We start from the raw sequence: 24,401 nt of genomic DNA, 5'->3' as shown, positions 1-24,401 counted from the left end.
AGGTGTACAGTTTAGGTCATTTATTATGCACCCCATACCCATCTTGTGGGCCGTAGTGGAAAGGGTTACAGAGGCACATAATGGGCTCAGGGACTGAACCCCACAATTCATTTAGCTAAGCAAGTTACAATCTTGATGAGCTAGTTACAAAATTCAATATAAGTCGTCACATCAACAATGGGTTCGAGATCGACCACAAGTACAGTTTCTAAATTAAGCAACTAACATATGTGGAGAGCTAGTGTCACAATTGATATGTTTGTCCTGCACACCGCCCCCCATCCAGTGGGCAGCGGTGGATAGGTTACAATAACTCTTAGTTACTACCTACAGTTTGCAAACTGGGGATATTTGGCCAAAATTTCTGGCAGCAGATAATTTTGAATGAAACATTTACACATCTTTAGAACATTTCTATAGAATTGTCTCTGAATTCATGTATCTTTTCGCACTCCATCAAATAGTGACGGAGGGTGTGCGAATAATTTTGTTGACACAGTTTACCTTTGGTCAGGTCTACATCAGCAGATAATGACAATTCCTAGAGATACTTATAACCGAGTCTAAGCCGAGCAGTAGTAACATCTAGAAGTCTGCTGATTTTATTGGATGAACCATAGATGTGTGGCTCCTCTTCCATGATAGTATGATGATAAATGAAATTACTGGTGTGAATTTCACTTTGCCTCAGATCTACACGATTTTGTTGAAGTTCTTGGTGTATTATTGCTCTCAGATTTCTCATTGACAATCCAAGGTTATACTCAATTTCTCCTTTAAAGGCAGATTCTTGGTAGTTTCTTTTCTAAAGAAATTGTACATTTAAGTGAGCAGAAGGACACTTACTGTATTAAACTACTTGAACAGTATTCTGCATACTATATTAAAGTACTTGTACAGTACGCTACTTACTGTAATAAAGAAAGTTCCTAAAAAGGCTAGCTACTGTAGTAGAACAAGTTTACAATCGGATACTGATAATATTAAAGTACATATACAATAAACTGCTTAATGCATTATAGCAAGTTACAGTAGGCAACTTACTGTATTAAGTTGTACATTAAGCAACTTACAATAACACAGGTGTATATGCTCCTGCTTGATCTTAAGGATAATAAGGATAAGACAGAATAAAAGTGAGACAGAAATTCTCAATGCCTAAAATTCCTAAAATGTCAAAATAACTAAAATCCCTTAAACAATAAACAGCTAAAACTAATAATATTGATCCAATAAACAATAGTAAAGAAAATCATATCGATATAAAGTGTAGAAAATGCTAATATATAAATTACATGCCAAAACTTATTCATAAAATCAGTATATCAAAATCAGTTATTCATGCAAAATGCATTTCTAAACGTATTAATAAAATCTGCATACAAATGCTTATTTATACCTCCAGCATACTAAAATACATTCATACAATGCATACAAAAACTCAATCATACCATCAGCATACCAAAACTCATTCATCCTACTAACATTCTAATACTAATTCATACAACCAGTATACTAGAACTCACTCATACTACCAGCATACTAAAACTCATTCATACCTCCAGCATACCAAAACTCATTCATACCACCAGCATACCAAAACTCATTCATACCTCCAGCATACCAAAACTCATTCATACCTCCAGCATACCAAAACTCATTCATCCTACTAACATTCTAATACTAATTCATACAACCAGTATACTAGAACTCACTCATACCACCAGCATACTAAAACTCATTCATACCTCCAGCATACCAAAACTCATTCATACCACCAGCATACCAAAATTCATTCATACCTCCAGCATACCAAAACTCATTCATACCACCACCATACCAAAACTCATTCATACCACCAGCATACCAAAACTCATTCATACCTCCAGCATACCAAAACTCATTCATACCTCCAGCATACCAAAATTCTCAGCAACAACCAGCTCCTCGTAGATGTGTCCTTGTACATTATTGGTCTCGTGAGGCTGGTCTCAACAACCAGCTCCTCGTAGATGTGTCCTTGTACATTATTGGTCTCGTGAGGCTGGTCTCAACAACCAGCTCCTCGTAGATGTGTCCTTGTACATTATTGGTCTCGCGAGGCTGGTCTCAACAACCAGCTCCTCGTAGATGTGTCCTTGTACATTATTGGTCTCGTGAGGCAGGTCTCAACAACCAGCTCCTCGTAGATGTGTCCTTGTACATTATTGGTCTCGTGAGGCAGGTCTCAACAACCAGCTCCTCGTAGATGTGTCCTTGTACATTATTGGTCTCGTGAGGCTGGTCTCAACAACCAGCTCCTCGTAGATGTGTCCTTGTACATTATTGGTCTCGTGAGGCTGGTCTCAACAACCAGCTCCTCGTAGATGTGTCCTTGTACATTATTGGTCTCGTGAGGCTGGTCTCAACAATCTACCATATATATAATTCATTAAAATTGTTAAGCGACGCAATGAGCTCTCGGAGGTACTTATTGTTCTCCTCACTGTCCTCACTGTCCTCACTATCCTCACTGTCCTCACTGTACCGGATCCCAGTCGCAAGGTCAATCTCAAGGTCATCACCAGTGACGCCCCTCCGGTGAAGTCCTCGCAGGAGTCTCTCCCCACCCACACCTGCAGATGAGAGGGAACATTGAAGCCCACACCTGGCAACTCTCCCCACCCACACCTGTAGATGAGAGGGAACATTGAAGCTCACACCTGGCAACTCTCCCTACCCACACCTGCAGATGAGAGGGAACATTGAAGCTCACACCTGGCAACTCTCCACACCCACACCTGTAGATGAGAGGGAACATTGCAGCTCACACCTGGCAACTCTCCACACCCACACCTGAAGATGAGAGGGAAGATTGTAGCTCACACCTGGCTACTCTTCCCACCTACACCTGCAGATGAGAGGGAACTTTGAAGCCCACACCTGGCAACTCTCCCCACATTCACCTGCAGATGAAAGGGAATACTGAAGCCCACACCTGGCTACTCCTCACACCCATCTCTTAAGGAGGAGGAGGAGGATGGTAGAGTTGCAGAGGAGGAGGAAGGTAGTGGTGTAAAGGAGGAGGAGGGTAGTGGTGCAGAGGAGGATGAGGGTAGTGGTGCAGAGGAGGAGGAGGATGGTAGTGGTGCAGAGGAGGAGGAGGGTAGTGGTGCAGAGGACGAGGAGGGTAGTGGTGCAGAGGAGGAGGAGGGTAGTGGTGCAGAGGAGAAGGAGGGTAGTGGTGCAGAGGAGGAGGAGGGTAGTGGTGCAGAGGAGGATGAGGGGTAGTGGTACAGAGGAGGAGGAGGAGGGTAGTGGTGCAGAGGAGGAGGAGGGTAGTGGTGCAGAGGACGAGGGTAGTGGTGCAGAGGAGGAGGAGGATAGTGATGCAGACGAGGAGGGTAGTGGTGCAGAAGAGGAGGAGGGTAGTGGTGCAGAGGAGGAGGAGAAGGAGGAGGAGGGTAGTGGTGCAGAAGAGGAGGGTAGTGGTGCAGAGGAGGAGGGTAGTGGTGCTGAGGAGGAGGAGGAGGGTAATGGTGCAGAGGAGGAGGAGGGTAGTGGAGCAAAGGAGGAGGGTAGTGGTGCAGAGGAGGAGGAGGGTAGTGGTGCAGAGGAGGAGGAGGGTAGTGGTGCATAGGAGGAGGAGGGTAGTGGTGCAGAGGAGGAGGGTAGTGGTACAGAAGAGGAGGAGGGTAGTGGTGCAGAGGAGGAGGAGGGTAGTGGTGCAGAGGAGGAGGAGGGTAGTGGTGCATAGGAGGAGGAGGGTAGTGGTGCAGAGGAGGAGGGTAGTGGTACAGAAGAGGAGGAGGGTAGTGGTGCAGAGGAGGAGGAGGGTAGTGGTGCAGAGGAGGAGGAGGAGGGTAGTGGTGCAGAGGCGGAGGAGGGTAGTGGTAGAGAGGAAAAGGGTAGTGGTGCAGAGGAGGAGGAGGGTATTGGTGCAGAGGAGGAGGAGGAGGGTAGTGGTGCATCAGAGGAGGAGGAGGAGGGTAGTGGTGCAGAGCAGGGGGAGGGTAGTGGTAGAGAGGAAGAAGGTAGTGGTGCAGAGGAGGAGGAGGGTAGTGGCGCAGAGGAGGAGGGTAGTGGTGCAGAGGAGGAGGAGGAGGGTAGTGATGCAGAGGAAGAGGAAGGTAATGGTGCAGAGGAGGAGGAGGGCAGTGGTGCAGAGGAGGAGGGTAGTGGTGCTGAGGAGGAGGAGGGTAGTGGTGCAGAGGAGGAGGAGGGTAATGGTGCAGAGGAGGAGGAGGAAGTGGTGCAGAGAAGGAGGAGGGTAGTGGTGCTGAGGAGGATGAGGGTAGTGGTGCAGAGGAGGAAAAGGGTAGTGGTGCAGAGGAGGAGGGTAGTGGTGCAGAGGAGGAGGAGGGAAGTGGTGCAGAGGAGGAGGAGGGTAGTGGTGCAGAGGAGGAGCAGGGAAGTGGTGCAGAGGAGGAGGAGGGTAGCGGTGCAGAGGAGGAGGAGGATATTGGTGCAGAGGAGGAGGAGGGTAGTGGTGCAGAGAAGAAGGGTAGTGTTGCAGAGGAGGGGGAGAGTAGTGGTGCAGAGTAAGAGGAGGGTAGTAGTGCAGAGGAGGAGCAGGGAAGTGGTGCAGAGGAGGAGGAGGGTAGCGGTGCAGAGGAGGAGGAGGAGGAGGAGGATATTGGTGCAGAGGAGGAGGAGGGTAGTGGTGCAGAGAAGGAGGGTAGTGGTGCAGAGGAGGGGGAGAGTAGTGGTGCAGAGTAAGAGGAGGGTAGTGGTGCAGAAGAGGAGGAGGGTTGTGGTACAGAGGAGGGGGAGGGTAGTGGTGCAGAGTAGGAGGAGGGTAGTGGTGCAGAGGAGGAGGGTAGTGGGACAGAGGAGGGGGAGGGTAGTGGTGCAGAGTAGGAGGAGGGTAGTGGTGCAGAGGAAGAGGAGGGTAGTGGTGCATAGGAGGAGAAGGGTAGTGGTGCCGAGGAGGAGGAGGGTAGTGGTGCAGAGGAGGAGGAGGGTAGTGGTGTAGAGGAGGGGGAGGGTAGTGGTGCAGAATAGGAGGGTAGTGGTGCAGAGGAGGAGGAGGGTAGTGGTGCAGAGGAGGAGAAGGGTAGTGGTGCAGCGGAGGAGGAGGGTAGTGGTGCAGAGGAGGAGGAGGGTAGTGGTGCAGAGGAAGAAGGCAGTAGTGCAGAGGAGGAGGAGGGTAGTGGTGCAGAGGAAGAGAAGGGTACTGGTGCAGAGGAGGAGGAGGGGAGTGGTGCAGAGGAGGAGGGGAGTTGTGCAGAGGAGGGGGAGGGTAGTCGTGCAGAGTAGGAGGAGGGTAGTGGTGCAGAGGAAGAGGAGGGTAGTGATGAAGAGAAAGACGAGGGTAGTGGTGCCGAGAAGGAGGAGGGTAGTGGTGCAGAGGAGGAGGAGGGTAGTGGAGGAGAGCAGGAGGAGTAAAGTGGTGCAGAGGAAGAAGAGGGCAGTGGTGCAGAGGAGGAGGAGGGTAGTGGTGCAGAGGAGGAGGAGGGTAGTGGTGCAGAGTAGGAGGAGGGTAGTGGTGCAGAAGAAGAGGAGGGTAGTGGTGCAGAGAAGGAGAAGGGTAGTGGAGCAGAGCAGGAGTGTAGTGGTGCAGAGGAAGAGGAGGGTAGTGGTGCAGAAGAGGAGGGTAGTGGTGCAGAGGAGGAGGAGGAGGAGGGTAGTGGTGCAGAGGAGGAGGAGGAGGAGGAGGGTAGTGGTGCAGAGGAGGAGGAGGAGGAGGAGGGTAGTGGTGCAGAGGAGGAGGAGGAGGAGGAGGGTAGTGGTGCAGAGGAGGAGGAGGGTAGTGGAGCAGAGCAGGAGGAGTAAAGTGGTGCAGAGGAAGAAGAGGGCAGTGGTGCAGAGGAGGAGGAGGGTAGTGGTGCAGAGAAAGACGAGGGTAGTGGTGCAGAGAAGGAGGAGGGTAGTGGTGCAGAATAGGAGGAGTGTAGTGGTGCAGAGGAAGAGGAGGGTAGTGGTGCAGAAGAGGAGGAGGAGGAGGAGGGTAGTGATGCAGAGGAGGAGGAGGAGGGTAGTGGTGCAGAAGAGGAGGAGGGTAGTGGTGCAGAGAAGGAGGGTAGTGGTGCAGAGGAGGAGAAGGGTAGTGGAGCAGAGCAGGAGGAGTAAAGTGGTGCAGAGGAAGAAGAGGGCAGTGGTGCAGAGGAGGAGGAGGGTAGTGGTGCAGAGAAAGACGAGGGTAGTGGTGCAGAGAAGGAGGAGGGTAGTGGTGCAGAATAGGAGGAGTGTAGTGGTGCAGAGGAAGAGGAGGGTAGTGGTGCAGAGGAGGAGGAGGGTAGTGGTGCAGAGAAGGAGGGTAGTGGTGCAGAGGAGGAGAAGGGTAGTGGAGCAGAGCAGGAGGAGTAAAGTGGTGCAGAGGAAGAAGAGGGCAGTGGTGAAGAGGAGGAGGAGGGTAGTGGTGCAGAGAAAGACGAGGGTAGTGGTGCAGAGAAGGAGGAGGGTAGTGGTGCAGAATAGGAGGAGTGTAGTGGTGCAGAGGAAGAGGAGGGTAGTGGTGCAGAAGAGGAGGAGGAGGAGGAGGAGGAGGAGGGTAGTGATGCAGAGGAGGAGGAGGAGGAGGAGGGTAGTGGTGCAGAAGAGGAGGAGGGTAGTGGTGCAGAGGAGGAGGAGGAGGAGGAGGAGGGTAGTGGTGCAGAAGAGGAGGGTAGTGGTGCAGAGGAGGAGGGTAGTGGTGCTGAGGAGGAGGAGGAGGGTAATGGTGCAGAGGAGGAGGAGGGTAGTGGAGCAGAGGAGGAGGAGGAGGGTAGTGGTGCAGAGGAGGAGGAGGGTAGTGGTGCAGAGGAGGAGGAGGGTAGTGGTGCATAGGAGGAGGAGGGTAGTGGTGCAGAGGAGGAGGGTAGTGGTACAGAAGAGGAGGAGGGAAGTGGTGCAGAGGAGGAGGAGGGTAGTGGTGCAGAGGAGGAGGAGGAGGAGGGTAGTGGTGCAGAGGCGGAGGAGGGTAGTGGTAGAGAGGAAAAGGGTAGTGGTGCAGAGGAGGAGGAGGAGGAGGAGGAGGAGGGTATTGGTGCAGAGGAGGAGGAGGAGGAGGGTAGTGGTGCAGAGGAGGAGGAGGGTAGTGGCGCACAGGAGGAGGGTAATGGTGCAGAGGAGGATGAAGAGGGTAGTGATGCAGAGGAAGAGGAGGGTAATGGTGCAGAGGAGGAGGAGGGGAGTGGTGCAGAGGAGGAGGGTAGTTGTGCAGAGGAGAGGGAGGGTAGTCGTGCAGAGTAGGAGGAGGGTAGTGGTGCAGAGGAAGAGGAGGGTAGTGGAGCAGAGAAGAAGGAGTGTAGTGGTGCAGAGGAAGAAGAGGGCAGTGGTGCAGAGGAGGAGGAGGGTAGTGGTGCAGAGGAGGAGGAGGGTAGTGGTGCAAAGTAGGAGGAGGGTAGTGGTGCAGAAGAAGAGGAGGGTAGTGATGCAGAGAAAGAGGAGGGTAGTTGTGCAGAGGAGAGGGAGGGTAGTCGTGCAGAGTAGGAGGAGGGTAGTGGTGCAGAGGAGGAGAATGGTAGTGGAGCAGAGGAGGAGGAGGGTAGTAATGCAGAGGAGGAGGAGGAAAGTGATGCAGAGGAGGAGGGTAGTGGTGCAGAAGAGGAGGGTAGTGGTGCAGAGGAGGAGGAGGAGGAGGAGGGTAGTGGTGCAGAAGAGGAGGGTAGTGGTGCAGAGGAGGAGGGTAGTGGTGCTGAGGAGGAGGAGGAGGAGGAGGGTAATGGTGCAGAGGAGGAGGAGGGTAGTGGAGCAGAGGAGGACGAGGGTAGTGGTGCAGAGGAGGAGGAGGGTAGTGGTGCAGAGGAGGAGGGTAGTGGTGCAGAGGAGGAGGAGGGTAGTGATGCAGAGGAGGAGGGTAGTGGTGCAGAGGAGGAGGAGGGTAGTGGTGCAGAGGAGGAGGTGGAGGGTAGTGATGCAGAGGAGGAGGGTAGTGGTGCAGAGGAGGAGGGTAGTGGTGCAGAAGAGGAGGTGGAGAGTAGTGATGCAGAGGAGGAAGGTAGTGGTGCAGAGGAGGAGGAGGGTAGTGGTGCAGAGGAGGAGGGTAGTGGTGCAGAGGAGGAGGGTAGTGGTGCAGAGAAGGAGGGTAGTGGTGCAGATGAGGAGGAGGGTAGTGGTGCAGAGGAGGAGGAATGTAGTGATGCAAAGGAGGAGGGTAGTGGTGCAGAGGAGGAGGAGGGTAGTGGTGCAGAGGAGGAGGGTAGTGGTGCAGAGGAGGAGGAGGGTAGTGGTGCAGAGGAGGAGGGTAGTGGTGCAGAGGAGAAGGGTAGTGGTGCAGAGGTGGAAGAGGAGGAGGAGGAGGGTAGTGGTGTAGAGGAGGAGGAGGATGAGGAGGTTAGTGGTGAAGAGGAGGAGGAGGGTAGTGGTGCAGAGGAGGAGGGTAGTGTTGCAGAGGAGAAGGGGGGTAGTGGTGCAGAGGAGGAGGAAGGTAGTGGTGCAGAGGAGGAGGGTAGTGGTGCAGAGGAGGAGGGTAGTGCTGCAGAGATGGAGGAGGGTAGTGGTGCAGAGGAGGAGGGTAGTGGTGCAGAGGAGGAGGGTAGTGGTGCAGAGGAGAAGGGGGGTAGTGGTGCAGAGGAGGAGGAAGGTAGTGGTGCAGAGGAGAACAGGGGTAGTGGTGCAGAGGAGGAGGGTAGTGTTGCAGAGGTGAACGGGGGTAGTGGTGCAGAGGAGGAGGAAGGTAGTGGTGCAGAGGAGAACGGGGGTAGTGGTGCAGAGGAGGAGGAAGGCAGTGGTGCAGAGGAGGAGGGTAGTGCTGCAGAGATGGAGGAGGGTAGTGGTGCAGAGGAGGAGGAGGGTAGTGATGCAGAGGAAGAGGAGGGTAGTTGTGCAGATGAGGAGGAGGGTAGTGGTGCAGAGGAAGAGGAAGGTTGTGGTGCAGAGGAGGAGGAGGGTAGTGGTGCAAAGGAGGTGCGTAGTGGTGCAGAGGAGGAAGAGGGTAGTGGCGCAGAGGAGGAGGAGGGTAGTGGTGCTGAAGGGTAGGGTAGTGGTTCAGAGGAGGAGGAGGGTAGTGGTGCAGAGGAGAAGAGTTGTGGTGCAGAGGAGTATGGTTGTGGTGCAGAGGAGGAGGAGGGTAGTGGTGTAGAAGAGGAGGAGGGTAGTGGTGCAGGGGAGTAGGAGGGTAGTGGTGCAGAGGAGGAGGGTAGTGGTGCAGAGGAGGAGGAGGGTAGTGGTGCAGAGGAGGAGGAGGGTAGTGGTGCAGAGGAGGAGGAGGGTAGTGGTGCATAGGAGGTGGGTAGTGGTGAAGAGGAGGAGGAGGGTAGTGGTGCAGAGGATGAGGGTAGTGGTGCAGAGGAGGAGGAGGGTAGTGGTGCAGATTAGGAGGAGGGTAGTAGTGCAAAGGAGGAGGAGGGTAGTGGTGCAGAGGAGGAAGGTAGTGGTGCAGAGGAGGAGGAGGGTAGCAGTGCAGAGGAGGAGGATGATAGTGGTGCAGAATTGGAGGGTAGTTGTGCAGAGGAGGAGGAGGGTAGTGGTGCAGAGGAGGAGGAGGGTAGTGGTGCAGAAGAGGAGGTGGTTGGTAGTGGTGCAAAGAATGAGGAGAATAGTGGTGCATAGGAGAAGGGTAGTTGTGCAGAGTAGGAGGAGGGTAGTAGTGCAGAGGAGAAGGAAGATAGTGGTGCAGAATTGGAGGGTAGTTGTGCAGAGGAGGAGGAGGGTAGTGGTGCAGAGGAGGAGGAGGGTAGTGGTGCAGAAGAGGAGGAGGAGGGTAGTGGTGCAGAGGAGGAGGAGGGTAGTGGTGCAGAAGAGGAGGTGGAGGGTAGAGGTGCAGAGAAGGAGGAGGGTAATGGTGCAGAGGAGGAGGAGGGTAGTGACGCAGAGAAGGAGGGAAGTTTTGCAGAGGAGGAGGGGCAGGGTAGTGATGCAGAGGAGGAGGAGGAGGAGGAGGAGGGTAGTGGTGCAGAGGTTGAGGAGGAAAGTGGTGGAGAGGAGGAGGAGGGTAGTGGTGCAGAGGAGGACGGGCAGGGTAGTGGTGCAGAGGAGGAGGAGGAGGAGGGTAGTGGTGTAGAGAAGGAGGGTAGTGGTGCAGAGGAGGAGGGTAGTGGTGCAGAGGAGGAGGGTAGTGGTGCAAAGGACAAGGACGGTAGTGGTGTAGAGGAGGAGGAGGAGGAGGAGGAGGTTCGTGGTGCAGAGGAGGAGGAGGGTAGTGGTGCAGAGGAGGAGGAGGGCAGTGGTGCAGAGGAGAAGGAGGGTAGTGGTGCAGAGGAGAAGGAGGGTAGTCGTGCAGAGGAGAAGGAGGGTAGTGGTGCAGAGGAGGAGGGAAAGTGGTGCAGAGGACGTGGAGGGTAGTGGTGCAGAGGAGGAGGGTAGTGGTGCAGAGGAGGAGGATGATAGTGGGGCAGAATTGGAGGGTAGTGGTGCATTGGAGAAGGGTAGTGGTGCAGAGGAGGGGGGTAGTGTTGCAGAGAAGGAGGAGGGTAGTGAGTGAGAGGAAGAGGAGGGTAGTGCTGCAGAGGAGGAGGAGGGTAGTGGTGCAGAAGAGGAGGCTAGTGGTGCAGAAGAGGAGGAGGGTAGTGGTGCAGAGGAGGAGGGAAGTAGTGCAGAGGAGGAGGAGGGTAGTGGTGCAGAGAATGAGGAGAGTAGTGGTGCAGAGGAAGGGGGTAGTTGAGCAGGGTAGTGGTGCAGAGGAGAAGGGATGTGGTGCAGAGGAGGAGGGTAGTGGTGCAGAAGAGGAGGGGGAGGGCAATTGTGCAGAGGAGTAGGAGGTAGAGGAGTGTAGTGGTGCAGAGGAGGAGGAGGGTAGTGGTGCAGAGGAGGAGGAGGATTGTGGTTCAGAGGAGGAGGAGCGTATTGGTACAGAGGAGGAGGGTAGTGTTGCAGAGGAGAAGGGGGGTAGTGGTGCAGAGGAGGAAGGTAGTGTTGCAGAGGAGGAGGGTAGTGCTGCAGAGAAGGAGGAGGGTAGTGGTGCAGAGGAGGAGGAGGGTAGTGGTGCAGAGGAGGAGGAGGGTAGTGGTGCATTGGAGTAGGGTAGTGGTGCAGAGGAGGGGGTAGTGTTGCAGAGAAGGAGGAGGGTAGTGGTGGAAAGGAGGAGGAGGAGGAGGGTAATGGTGTAAAGGAGGAGGAAGGTAGTGGTGCAGAGGAGAAGGGTAGTGTTGCAGAGAAGGAGGAGGGTAGTGGTGCAGAGGAGGAGGAGGGTAGTGGTGCAGAGAAGGAGGAGGGTAGTGAGTGAAAGGAACAGGAGGGTAGTGCTGCAGAGGAGGAGGAGGGTAGTGGTACAGAAGAGGAGAAGGGTAGTGGTGCAGAGGAGGAGGAGGGTAGTGGTTCAGAGGAGGAGGAGAGTAGTGGTACAGAGGAGGAGGAGGGTAGTGGTGCAGAGGAGGGGGAGGGTAGCGGTGCAGAGAATGAGGAGAGTAGTGGTGCAGAGGAGGGGGGTAGTTGTGCAGAGTAGGAGGAGGGTAGTGGTGCAGAAGAGGAGGTGGAGGGTAGTGATGCAGAGGAGGAAGGTAGTGGTGCAGAGGAGGAGAGTAGTGATGCAGAGGAGGATGGTAGTGGTGCAGAGGAGGAAGGTAGTGGTGCAGAGGAGGAGGAGGGTAGTGGTGCAGAGGAGGAGGAATGTAGTGATGCAAAGGAGGAGGGTAGTGGTGCAGAGGAGGAGGAGGGTAGCGGTGCAGAGGAGGAGGGTAGTGGTGCAGAGGAGGAGGAGGGTAGTGGTGCAGAGTAGGAGGGTAGTGGTGCAGAGGAGGTGGGTAGTGGTGCAGAGGAGGAGGGTAGTGGTGTAGAGGAGGAGGAGGAGGAGGAGGTTAGTGGTGCAGAGGAGGAGGAGGGTAGTGGTGAAGAGGAGGAGGGTAGTGGTGCAGAGGAGGAGAGTAGTGGTGCAGAAGAGGAGGAGGGTGGTGGTGTAAAGGAGGAGGAAGGTAGTGGTGCAGAGGAGAAGGGGGGTAGTGGTGCAGGAGAGGAGGGTAGTGTTGCAGAGGAGGAGGGTAGTGGTGCAGAGATGGAGGAGGGTAGTGGTGCAGAGGAGGAGGAGGAGGGTAGTGGTTCAGAGGAGGAGGAGGGTTGTGGTGCAGAGGAGGAGGAGCGTAGTGGTACAGAGGAGGAGGGTAGAGGTGCAGAGGAGGAGGAGGGTAGTGGTGCAGAGAAGGAGGGTAGTGGTGCAGAGGAGGAGGAGGGTGGTGGTGTAAAGGAGGAGGAAGGTAGTGGTGCAGAGGAGGAGGGTAGTGTTGCAGAGGAGGAGGGTAGTGCTGCAGAGAAGGAGGAGAGTAGTGGTGCAGAGAAGGAGGAGGGTAGTGATGCAGAAGAAGAGGAGGGTAGTTGTGCAGAAGAGGAGGAAAGTAGTGGTGAAGAGGAGGAGGGTAGTGGTGCAGAAGAGGAGGCTAGTGGTGCAGAAGAGGAGGAGGGTAGTGGTGCAGAGGAGGAGGAGGGAAGTAGTGCAGAGGAGGAGGAGGGTAGTGGTGCAGAGGAGGAGGAGGATTGTGGTGCAGAGGAGGAGGAGGATTGTGGTTCAGAGGAGGAGGAGCGTATTGGTACAGAGGAGGAGGGTAGTGTTGCAGAGGAGAAGGGGGGTAGTGGTGCAGAGGAGGAAGGTAGTGTTGCAGAGGAGGAGGGTAGTGCTGCAGAGAAGGAGGAGGGTAGTGGTGCAGAGGAGGAGGAGGGTAGTGGTGCAGAGGAGGAGGAGGGTAGTGGTGCATTGGAGTAGGGTAGTGGTGCAGAGGAGGGGGTAGTGTTGCAGAGAAGGAGGAGGGTAGTGGTGGAAAGGAGGAGGAGGAGGAGGGTAATGGTGTAAAGGAGGAGGAAGGTAGTGGTGCAGAGGAGAAGGGTAGTGTTGCAGAGAAGGAGGAGGGTAGTGGTGCAGAGGAGGAGGAGGGTAGTGGTGCAGAGAAGGAGGAGGGTAGTGAGTGAAAGGAAGAGGAGGGTAGTGCTGCAGAGGAGGAGGAGGGTAGTGGTACAGAAGAGGAGAAGGGTAGTGGTGCAGAGGAGGAGGAGGGTAGTGGTTCAGAGGAGGAGGAGAGTAGTGGTACAGAGGAGGAGGAGGGTAGTGGTGCAGAGGAGGGGGAGGGTAGCGGTGCAGAGAATGAGGAGAGTAGTGGTGCAGAGGAGGGGGGTAGTTGTGCAGAGTAGGAGGAGGGTAGTGGTGCAGAAGAGGAGGTGGAGGGTAGTGATGCAGAGGAGGAAGGTAGTGGTGCAGAGGAGGAGAGTAGTGATGCAGAGGAGGATGGTAGTGGTGCAGAGGAGGAAGGTAGTGGTGCAGAGGAGGAGGAGGGTAGTGGTGCAGAGGAGGAGGAATGTAGTGATGCAAAGGAGGAGGGTTGTGGTGCAGAGGAGGAGGAGGGTAGTGGTGCAGAGGAGGAGGGTAGTGGTGCAGAGGAGGAGGGTAGTGGTGCAGAGTAGGAGGGTAGTGGTGCAGAGGAGGTGGTTAGTGGTGCAGAGGAGGAGGGTAGTGGTGTAGAGGAGGAGGAGGAGGAGGAGGTTAGTGGTGCAGAGGAGGAGGAGGGTAGTGGTGAAGAGGAGGAGGGTAGTGGTGCAGAGGAGGAGAGTAGTGGTGCAGAAGAGGAGGAGGGTGGTGGTGTAAAGGAGGAGGAAGGTAGTGGTGCAGAGGAGAAGGGGGGTAGTGGTGCAGGAGAGGGGGGTAGTGTTGCAGAGGAGGAGGGTAGTGGTGCAGAGATGGAGGAGGGTAGTGGTGCAGAGGAGGAGGAGGAGGGTAGTGGTGCAGAGGAGGAGGAGGGTTGTGGTGCAGAGGAGGAGGAGCGTAGTGGTACAGAGGAGGAGGGTAGAGGTGCAGAGGAGGAGGAGGGTAGTGGTGCAGAGAAGGAGGGTAGTGGTGCAGAGGAGGAGGAGGGTGGTGGTGTAAAGGAGGAGGAAGGTAGTGGTGCAGAGGAGGAGGGTAGTTTTGCAGAGGAGGAGGGTAGTGCTGCAGAGAAGGAGGAGAGTAGTGGTGCAGAGAAGGAGGAGGGTAGTGATGCAGAAGAAGAGGAGGGTAGTTGTGCAGAAGAGGAGGAAAGTAGTGGTGCAGAGGAGGAGGGTAGTGATGCAGAGGAGGAGGAGGGTAGTGGTGCAGAGGAGGAGGAGGGTAGTGGTGCAAAGGAGGAGGGTAGTGATGCAGAGGAGGAGGAGGGTAGTGGTGCAGAGGAGAAGGAGGGTAGTGGTGCAGAGGAGGAGGGTAGTGGTGCAGAAGAGGAGGAGGGGAGTTGTGCAGAGAGTAGGAGGGTACTGGTTCAGAGGAGGAGGAGGGTAGTGGTGCAGAGGAGGAGGAGGGTAGTGGTGCAGAGGAGGAGGAGGGTTCTGGTGCAGAGGAGGATGAGGGTAGTGGTTCAGAGGGGGAGGAGGGTAGTGGTGCAGAGGAGGAGGATAGTGGTGCAGAGGAGGAGGGTAGTGGTGCAGAGGAGGAGGATAGTGGTGCAGAGGAGGAGGGTAGTGGTGCAGAGGAGGAGGAGTGTAGTGGTGCAGAGGAGGAGGAGGGTAGTGGTGCAGAGGGGGAGGAGGGTAGTGGGGCAGAGGAGGAGGAGGGTAGTGGTGCAGAGGAAGAGGGTAGTGGTACAAAGGAGGAGGAGGATAGTGGTCCACAGGAGGAGGAGAGTAGTGGTGCAGAGGAGGAGGGTAGTGGTGCAGAAGAGGAGGATAGTGGTGCAGAGGAGGAGGGTAGTGGTGCAGAGGGGGAGGAGGGTAGTGGTGCAGAGGAGGAGGGTTGTGGTGCAGAGGAGGAGGGTAGTGGTGCAGAGAGGAAGCTGGGTAGTGGTGAAGAGGGGGAGGAGGGTAGTGGTGCAGAGGAGGAGGGTTGTGGTGCAGAGGAGGAGGGTAGTGGTGCAGAGGAGGAGGGTAGTGGTGCAGAGGAGGAGGGTAGTGGTGCATAGGAGTAGGGTAGTGGTGCAGAGGAGGAGGGTAGTGGTGCGGAGGAGGAGGGTTGTGGTGCAGAGGAGGAGGGTAGTGGTGCATAGGAGTGGGGTAGTGGTGCAGAGGAGGAGGATAGTGGTGCGGAAGAGGAGGGTTGTGGTGCAGAGGAGGAGGGTAGTGATGCAGAGGAGGAGGAAGGTAGTGATGCAGAGGAGGGTAGTGGTGCAGAGGAGGAGGGTAGTGGTGCAGAGGAGGAGGAGGATATTGGTGAAGAGGAGGAGAAGGGTAGTGGTGCAGATTAGGAGGAGGGTAGTGGTGCAGCGGAGGAGGAGGAGGGTAGTGGTGCATAGGAGGAGGGTAGTGGTGCAGAGGAGGAGGGTAGTGGTGCAGAGGAGGCGAGGGAGGGTAGTGGTACAGAGGAGGAGGAGGTAGAAGAGGGTAGTGGTGCAGAGGAGGAGGAGGAGGAGGGTGATGGTGCAAAGGAGGACGAGGGTAGTGGTGCAGGGGAGAATGGTAGTGGTGCAGAGGAGGAGGGTAGTGATGCAGAGGAGGAGGGTAGTGGTGCCGAGGAGGAGGGTAGTGGTGCAGAAGAGGAGGAGGGTAGTGATGCAGAAGAGGAGGAGGGTAGTGGTGCAGAGGAGGAGGAGGGTAATGGTGCAGAGGAGGAGGGTAGTGATGCAGAGGAGGAGGAGGGTAGTGATGCAGAGGAGGAGGAGGGTAGTGGTGCAGAGGAGGAGGGTAGTGGTGCAGAAGAGGTGGAAGGTAGTTGTGCAGAGGAGGAGGAGGGTACTGGTTCAGAGGAGGAGGAGGGTAGTGGTGCAGAGAGGAGGAGGGAAGTGGTGCAGAGGAGGAGGAGGGTAGTAATTCAGAGGAGGAGGAGGATAGTGGTGCAGAGGAGGAGGAGAGTAGTGGTGCAGAGGAGGAGGGTAGTGGTGCAGAAGAGGAGGAGGGTAGTGGTGCAGAGGAGAAGGAGTGTAGTGGTGCAGAGGGGGAGGAGGGAAGTGGTGCAGAGGAGGAGGGTTGTGGTGCAGAGGAGGAGGAGGAGGGTAGTGGTGCGGAGGAGGAGGAGGGTAGTGGTGCAGAGAGGAGGAGGGAAGTGGTGCAGTGGAGGAGGTGGGTAGTGGTTCAAAGGAGGAGGAGGATAGTGGTGCAGAGGAGGAGGAGAGTAGTGGTGCAGAGGAGGAAGAGGGTAGTGGTGCAGAGGAGGAGGAGGGTAGTGGTGGAAGAAGAGGAGGGTAGTGGTGCAGAGGGGGAGGAGAGTAGTGGTGCAGAGGAGGAAGAGGGTAGTGGTGCAGAGGAGGAGGAGGGTAGTGGTGCACAGGAGATGGAGGGTAGTGGTGCAGAGGAGGAGGGTTGTGGTGCAGAGGAGGAGGGTAGTGGTGCAGAGGAGGAGGGTAGTGGGGCAAAGGAGGGGTTGAGTAATGGTGCAGAGGAGGGTAGTGGTGCAGAGGAGGGTAGTGGTGCAGAGGAGGAGGATTGTAGTGGTGCAGAAGAGGAGGGTAGTGGTGCAGAGGAGGAGGGTAGTGGTGCAGAGGAGAAGGGTAGTGGTGCAGAGGAGGAGGATAGTGGTGCAGAGGAGGAGGGTAGTGGTGTAGAGGAGGAGGAGGGTAGTGGTGCAGAGGAGGAGGAGGGTAGTGGTGCAGAGGAGGGGGAGGGTAGTGGTGCAGAGGATGAGGAGGGTAGTGGTGGAGAGGAGGAGTCGGGAAGTGGTACAGAGGAGGAGGAGGAGGGTTGTGGAGCAAAGGAGGAGAAGGGTAGTGGTGCAGATGAGGAAGAGGGTAGTGGTGCATAGGAGTAGGGAAGTGGTGCAGAGGAGGAGGGTAGTGGTGCATAGGAGTAGGGTAGTGGTGCAGAGGAGGAGGGTAGTGGTGCAGAGGAGGAGGGTTGTGGTGCAGAGGAGGAGGGTAGCGGTGCAGAGGAGGAGGAGCGTAGTGGTGCAGAGGAGGAGGAGGGTAGTGGTGCAGAGTAGGAGGAGGGTAGTGGTTCAGAGGAAGAGGAGGGTAGTGGTGCTGAGCAGGGGAAGGGTAGTGGTGCAGAGGAGGAGGAGAGTAGAGGTGCAGAGGAGGAGGGGGAGGGTAGTGGTGCGGAGGAGGAGCGTAGTGGTGCAGAGGAGGATGACGATAGTGGTGCAGAGGAGGAGGGTAGTGGTGCAGAGGAGGAGGGTAGAGGTTCAGGGGTGGAGGGTAGTGGTGCAGAGAAGGAGAAGAGTAGAGGTCCAGATGAGGAGTTGGAGGGTAGTGGTGCTAGGAGGAGGGTAGTGGTGCAGAGGAGGAGGGTAGTGGTGCAGAGGAGGAGGGTAGTGGTTCAGGGGAGGAGGGTAGTGGTGTAGAGGAGGAAGAGAATAGAGGTCCAGAGGAGGAGGAGGAGGGTAGTGGTGCAGAGGAGAAGGGTAGTGGTGCAGAGGAGGAGGGTAGTGGTGCAGAGGAGGAGGGTAGTGGTTCATGGGAGGAGAAGAGTAGAGGTCCAGAGTAGGAGGTGGAGGGTAGTGGTGCAAAGAATGAGGAGAGTAGTGTTGTAGAGGAGGAGGAGGGTAGTGGTGCAGAAGCGGAGGGTAGTGGTGCAGAGGAGGAGGAGGGTAGTGGTGCAGAGGAGGAGGGTAGTGGTGCAGAGGAGGAGGAGGGTAGTGGTGCAGAGGAGGAGGGTAGTGGTGCAGAGGAGGAGGAGGGTAGTGGTGCAGAGGAGGAGGAGGGTAGTGGTGCAGAGGAGGAGGGTAGTGGTGCAGAGGGGGAGGGTAGTGGTGCTGAGGAGGAGGATAGTGGTGCAGAGTAGGAGAAGGGTAGTTGTGCAGATTAGGAGGAGGGTAGTGGTGCAGAGGAGGCGAGGGAGGGTAGTGGTGCAGAGGAGGCGAGGGAGGGTAGTGGTGCAGAGGAGGAGGAGGTAGAAGAGGGTAGTGGTGCAGAGAAGGAGGAGGAGGGTGATGGTGCAAAGGAGGATGAGGGTAGTGGTGCAGGGGAGAAGGGTAGTGGTGCAGAGGAGGAGGGTAGTGGTGTAGAGGAGGAGGGTAGTAGTGCAGAGGAGGAGGAGGGTAGTGGTGCAGAGGAGGAGGAGGGTAGTGGTGCAGAGGAGGAGTGTAGTGGTGCAGAGGAGGAGGGTAGTGGTGCCGAGGAGGGGGGTAGTGGTGCAGAGGAGGAAGGAAGTGGTGCAGGGAGGAGGATAAGGGTAGTGGTGCAGAGGAGGAGGAGGAGGGTAGTGGTGCAAACGGGGATTAGAGTGTTGGTGCAGAGGAGGAGGCTAGTGGTGCAGAGGAGGGGGTAGTGGTGCATAGGTGGAGGAGGGTAGTGGTGCAAAGTAGGATGAGGGTAGTGGTGCAGAGGAGAAGGAGGCTAGTGGAGCAGAGGAGGATGCGGGTAGTGGTGTAGAGGAGGTGGGTAGTGGTGCAGAGGAGGTGGGTAGTGGTGCAGAGGAGGAGGGTAGTGGTTCAGAGGAGGAGGGTAGTGGTGCTGCGGAGGAGGTTAGTGGTGCAGAGGAGGAGGGTAGTGGTGCAGAGGTGGAGGAGGGTAGTGGAGCAGAGGAGGAGGAGGGTAGTGGTGCAGAGGAGGAGGGTAGTGGTGCAGAGGAGGAGGGTAGTGGTGCAGAGGTGGAGGAGGGTAGTGGTGCAGAGAAGGAGGGTAGTGGTGCAGAGGTGGAGGAGGGTAGTGGAGCAGAGGAGGAGGAGGCTAGTGGTGACGAGGAGGAGGAGGGTAGTGGAGCAGAGCCAGATACCATAAACCACGACAACCTCGACCACCATTAACAATAACCACCACTACCACTAATCACAACCATCAGCCACCACAATTACCAACCACAGCAATCAACCACCACCGCCACAAACCACAACTATTAACCACCACTAGAACCAACCACTACCACCAACAATAAACATCACTCACCACTGCCACCAATCACAACCTACCACCACAGCCACCAACCACAACCCAGCAACAATTCCACCACCACTACCATGGATTCTCCATTAAGTGAAAGTAATGAATAAAATATTTTTAACCTACATTTTATTATGCTTCAATTTTATTTCTAGTATATGTAGAAATATATTTTTAATATATTTCTATATATTTTATATTTTTATCTATTTATTTCTATCTATATTTTTTGTATATATTCCATCAATCAGGAAAACGATTTTTATGCAACATTTAATGTTGCGACACGGTCTCAAAATTGTTTAGCCAAAGTTGTGCAGTAAGTTGTGGCAACTTATTTACAACCACACAATAACGTAGCTAATACATGAAAACAAACGTTGTCACACGTGGCTACTCTCCCGACCCACACCTGTAGATGAGAGGGAGCACGGAAGCCCATACCTGGCTACTCTCCCCACCCACACCTACAGAAGGAGCCCCACACCAGCCTATTTTCCTCATCCAAACCTGCATATCAGAGTAAATACTGAATTCTACAGCTGGGACCACTGCCAGCCCCCACTTGTAGATGAGACGGAACAGTAAACCAACACCTGTCTCCTTCACACCTGATTACTTTCCCCACCCACACCTGCAGATGAGAGGGAAAACTGAAGTATACACCTGGTAACTCTCCACCCCCACACCTGCACATGAGAGGGAACACTGATGCCCACACCTGCTACTCTCCCTCCCCTCACCTGCAGATGGGAAGGAACACGGAAGCCCACACCTGGCTACTCTCCCCACCCACACCTGCAGATTAGAGGGAACACTAAAGTCCACACCTGGCTACTCTCCCCACCCACACCTGTACATGAGAGGGAACACTAAAGCCCACACCTGGCTACTCTCCCTCCCCACACCTGTAGATGAGAGGGAACACGGAAGCCCACACCTGGCTACTCTCCCCACCCACACCTGCACATGAGAGGGAACACTAAAGCCCACACCTGGCTACTCTCCCTCCCCACACCTGCACATGAGAGGGAACACGGAAGCCCACACCTGCCTACTCTCCCGACCCACACCTGCACATGAGAGGGAACACTAAAGCCCACACCTGGCTACTCTCCCCACCCACACCTGTCTATGTCACACACTCATGCCAAAGAAAACTTATATCAAGTAAATCTAGCTTGTATTAAGCAAGACAATGTTGGGCTAAATATTGATCAGTGTTATCTTATAAGCAGTGAAGCTTGCTTAATGAATATTCTTGGTCGCTAAACGGTGCTCAAAGTTACTCAAGAAGCCTTATAAGTTCTCTAATTCATGACTTTTAATGTAAAAATATTTTTGAAACCACTGGAAGCACTGTGAATTAAACAACTGAGTTACAGATATTCACGTGTTAAAATGTCGTCAATACGTACAGGTGAGAAGCGTGTTAGAGAAGTACAGGCGACTATACCCTTCTCTTGAGAAAGGACACAGCTGAGCCGCCAGGTGGCAGCACCAGTCTATGGCGGGGTCGTCATCAGTGAGGCGCCGCCTGATGATCAGGCGGAGCTCCCTTCCCTGGTACGGCAGAGTGTCCAGGGTGTCCGGGTCCACGTAGCCCGTGGCGTCCAGGGTGTCCGGGTCCACGTAGCCCAGGATGTCCGGGTCCACGTAGCCCGTGGCGTCCAGGGTGTCCGGGTCCACGTAGCCCGTGGCGTCCAGGGTGTCCGGGACCACGTAGTCCCAGGCGTCCAGGTCAATGTCTGAAGACATACACTGAGATACAGTCACTGTCGTTACTGGTATGTTCTAAGATATAACAAGAAGACGTACTGAGCCATCCACTCACCTTACTGCTGGGTTTATTACCTGATGACAAGTCCGTATTTTGAACAGTATTAATAGCATCTAAACTATGTATTAATAGCTTTTAAAAGCCACGGTCAAGGTCATCGGTAACAATGGTCAAGGTCATCTGTATCAATGGTCAAGGTCATCTGTATCAATGGTCAAGGTCATCTGTGTCAATGGTCAAGGTCACAGTCAAGGTTATCTGTATCAATTGTCAAGGTCACAGTCAAGGTTGTCTGTATCAATTGTCAAGGTCACAGTCAAAGTTACCTGTATCAACTGTATCAAGTTTATCTGTATCAATGGTCAAGGTCATCTGTATCAATAGTCAAGGTCATCTGTGTCAATGGTCAAGGTCATCTGTGTCAATGGTCAAGGTCATCTGTATCAATAGTCAAGGTCATCTGTGTCAATGGTCAAGGTCACAGTCAAAGTCATCTGTGTCAATGGTCAAGGTCACAGTCAAGGTCATCTGTATCAATGGTCAAGGTCATCTGTATCATGGTCAAGGTCACAGTCATGGTTATCTTTATCAATGGTCAAGGTCGCATTAGAAGGTCATATAAACTAAGTCAAGGTCACAGTGAAAGGTCATCTAGACCAAGTATCAAGGTCACAGGGATAGATGGGTCACCTGAATTAAGGATCAAAGTTACGGAAGGTCTAATTAACCAAGGGATCAAGGTCACAGTGAAAGGTCCTCTTAAACAGGAATTAGGTCACAGTGAAAGGTCATCTTGAACAGGAATTAGGTCACAGTGAAAGGTCATCTTGAACAGGAATTAGGTCACAGTAAAAGGTCATCTTAAACAGGAATTAGGTCACAGTGAAAGGTCATCTTGAACAGGAATTAGGTCACAGTGAAAGGTCATCTTGAACAGGAATTAGGTCACAGAGAAAGGTCATCCTGAACAGGAATTAGGTCACAGTGAAAGGTCATCCTGAACAGGAATTAGGTCACAGTGAAAGGTCATCCTGAATAGGAATTAGGTTAACAGTGAAAAGTCATCTTGAACAGGAATTAGGTCACAGTGAAAGGTCATCTTGAACAGGAATTAGGTCACAGAGAAAGGTCATCCTGAACAGGAATTAGGTCACAGTGAAAGGTCATCTTGAACAGGAATTAGGTCACAGTGAAAGGTCATCTTGAACAGGAATTAGGTCACAGTGAAAGGTCATCCTGAACAGGAATTAGGTCACAGTGAAAGGTCATCTTGAACAGGAATTAGGTCACAGTGAAAGGTCATCTTGAACAGGAATTAGGTCACAGTGAAAGGTCATCCTGAACAGGAATTAGGTCACAGTGAAAGGTCATCTTGAACAGGAATTAGGTCACAGAGAAAGGTCATCCTGAACAGGAATTAGGTCACAGTGAAAGGTCATCTTGAACAGGAATTAGGTCACAGTGAAAGGTCATCTTGAACAGGAATTAGGTCACAGTGAAAGGTCATCCTGAACAGGAATTAGGTCACAGTGAAAGGTCATCTTGAACAGGAATTAGGTCACAGTGAAAGGAGATCTGTACCACGAGTCAAAGTCAAAGTGGTAAGTCATCTGAACCAAAAGTATGGCGCCGCTAAATACTTCATGAAATTATTTATGCACAAGAATATATACAGCAGCGGAATGTTTCGAACATTTATTATTCATGGAGTAGTCGCCCTTAATAAGTCTATATTTGTAATCAAAGTAGAAGGTTTGTCACCCTTAAGGTGACTATATTTGTAAACAATGTAAGGTGTTTGTCGCTCTTAAGGTGACTATATTTGTAAACAATATAAGGTATTTGTCGCTCTTAAGGTGACTATATTTGTAAACAAAATAAGGTGTTTGTCTCCCTTAAGGTGATTATGTTTGTAAACAATATAAGGAATCTTTCGTCCATAAGGTTGTAAACAATATAAATCTGAATTACTATATTAAACATGACGAATGAAGCCCTTTGCGTAATTTTGGTATTAATAAATAACTCTAAAAATTATGGTGGAAAATATGAATATTTACCAAGATACTGCAGGTGAGGAAGGTGAGGCAGGTGACGGATGAGGACGGTCAGTTGCTGTAGTGTGAGGTCCAGGGTGAGGCTCTCGAGGGTGTGAGGCAGGAGGGGTATGGCTGCCTCAGACAAGCCACCAATAAACCGCTCTAAGGTACACTTACTGCCGGGGGCTATCAGCCTCTCCAAACATTGTTTTCGTATATCACTTCTCTTTTTCCTGTTTAAATTATAGGGAAGAACTAAGTATATGGTTACCTTCATTTTTGCCAGCTCTGACAGTGCAGACAAACACTGCTTTAGTTGGGGTGTATCGCTTATTCTTAGGTAAATGTTCTTAGGTGTCACCTTCTTAAGAACAAGCGGCAGGACAACACACGAGTCAACACTCCATATTTCCCACTCTTGTTCTGTACGCAGCTTCTCACACACGGCTTGGATGACGTGCTCACTCCCGCGAGACTCTGCTACATGCTTCAACAGCTCGTCAGGCTCATGTGTAACCATCTTGCACAGGTCAATTATGTGAGTAATGAACCTGTGCTCTACTCCCCGGGTACACAGCACCCCGGTAGTGCTGACTAAAATGTTCTGCCATCTGGGGCGCTCCCTAAACTCTTGTAGCACGTCGCTAATATTAAACTTTGACCCTTTCAGGTGATCTCCCAAGGAGCGCTTTTCCTTACGTACAACATCCACCAAGAGGTCAATGATTATAGACCTTTCCCCTGACACACGGTGTGATGCTGGATCACCTCGGTCTTGCTCAGCCCTCAACAAGAGAGTGACCAGCCCCCTGCTGGCACAATACTCCTGGTACCTGGCGTGAAAATAGCCAAACACCCACACCACATTGAGGCCCCGACGGTAGCTGGTTCTTGTGAAATAGTTGGACAAGACCTCCTCCTGCGGCAGTCCCAGAGTGTCACACTTCTCCCTAATCTCCACTTCCGTCTCCGGCCAAAGGTCGTACTCCTTCCTCTGGATCCCTCTTAAACTAATCTCTTCTAAGAACCTCAAAAACTTTTTCACATTTTCGTCACATTTTCCTTTGGGTTCGGTCACGTATTTGTCTGTGAGTCTGGACACCAGTTTACTGGTTATGAAGTCATGAATCTTCTCGTAGACTTCAGTGTTTGTGGTGAGGTTGTTAAATTCTTCTGGAGCCTCGACACACAGCAGCGCCAACAAGGTCAAGGTGAGTGGAGTGTTGAGGTACTCACCCAGGAACTGACTCATCTGCTCCAGCCGCTGGGTAAACCTCCCTGTGATGACACTCCGTTGGCACTCTCCCGCCACCAGCACCTTGATGGTTCTCTCGGCGAATTTCACGCGACGTTTTGGAGTGATGCCCAAGACGAGGATGTTGCAGCGAGGTCTGGTGTGTGGGACGAGCTGTGACAGTTGTTGGTCCCACCCCGGCCGTGTGGTTATCACCAACCTCACATCCTTGCCAGGCAGGTGCAACAGCTCCTCCACCAGCCTTCCTGAATGGTCGTTGACCTCGTCGTAGCCGTCAATCAGGACTAATATATTTAAGCTCAAGATTATCTCCTTAAACAGCTGGAAGTCAGGGTCAGAATCACGAAGTGTTTGAGGCAGCAACTGGCGGAGTAGATCTTCGAAGGTATTAAGATGTGTGTCCCTGCACTGTACATAGAAAACGAGGTCCACAGTGCCCAGGTAACGTATGGCAGCAGGGTCCTCTACCCACTTCTCGAGGATGAGCTTGAGTAAAGTTGTCTTGCCCATACCTCCTTCCCCCGTCAGGAGGACACACTCAGGGACTCTTCCGTTCTCTCGTCTCATACTCAAGATGTGATTATAATCTATATGCTGACCCTTGGCAGCGTGGGAGGGTCTTGCCCCTATGATGGGATCTTCAAGGAGTCGTAGTCGTGTAAAAGCAAGACTTGGGTTGTAGTTAATGTTGAGGAGGAGCCAGGTGCGGGAACAATCTGGTACAGCAGTTTATACCCGTCAGTTAGCTCCTGCTTGCTCATCTGCTTAACCTCTTCTGTGATGTGGCTTCTGAACAT

At 53.5% G+C, this 24,401-nt stretch overlaps 1 protein-coding gene across 1 annotated transcript; it reads right to left on the bottom strand.

Annotated features, from left to right (window-relative positions):
- Positions 1 to 5: 5 nt before the first annotated feature.
- Positions 6 to 24,187, bottom strand: LOC138350638 (uncharacterized). The gene is made up of 3 exons (XM_069301689.1): positions 22,371 to 24,187; positions 19,949 to 20,278; positions 6 to 2,615 (listed from the first exon to the last, which is right to left on the bottom strand). The coding sequence occupies exons 1-3, from the start codon at positions 24,169 to 24,171 to the stop codon at positions 2,413 to 2,415; spliced, it is 2,334 nt and encodes a 777-aa protein (XP_069157790.1). The 5' UTR covers positions 24,172 to 24,187; the 3' UTR covers positions 6 to 2,412.
- Between the last annotated feature and the right edge of the window lie 214 nt (positions 24,188 to 24,401).

This window comes from Procambarus clarkii, chromosome 46, assembly GCF_040958095.1.
Source record: "Procambarus clarkii isolate CNS0578487 chromosome 46, FALCON_Pclarkii_2.0, whole genome shotgun sequence".
NCBI classification, from domain to species: domain Eukaryota; kingdom Metazoa; phylum Arthropoda; class Malacostraca; order Decapoda; family Cambaridae; genus Procambarus; species Procambarus clarkii.
This window is presented reverse-complemented; position numbering and strand designations above follow the sequence as displayed.

What these genes read in the sequence shown, in the direction of transcription:
- LOC138350638 (XM_069301689.1), bottom strand. Translation starts at nt 24,171, where the DNA reads ATGAGACGAGAGAACGGAAGAGTCCCTGAGTGTGTCCTCCTGACGGGG. An exon ending in TCCTCACCTGCAGTATCTTG is followed by an intron (nt 20,279 to 22,370) that starts GTAAATATTCAT and finishes GTATGTCTTCAG; the next exon opens with ACATTGACCTGGACGCCTGG. An exon ending in CTCTAACACGCTTCTCACCT is followed by an intron (nt 2,616 to 19,948) that starts GTACGTATTGAC and finishes TCTCATCTGCAG; the next exon opens with GTGTGGGTGGGGAGAGACTC.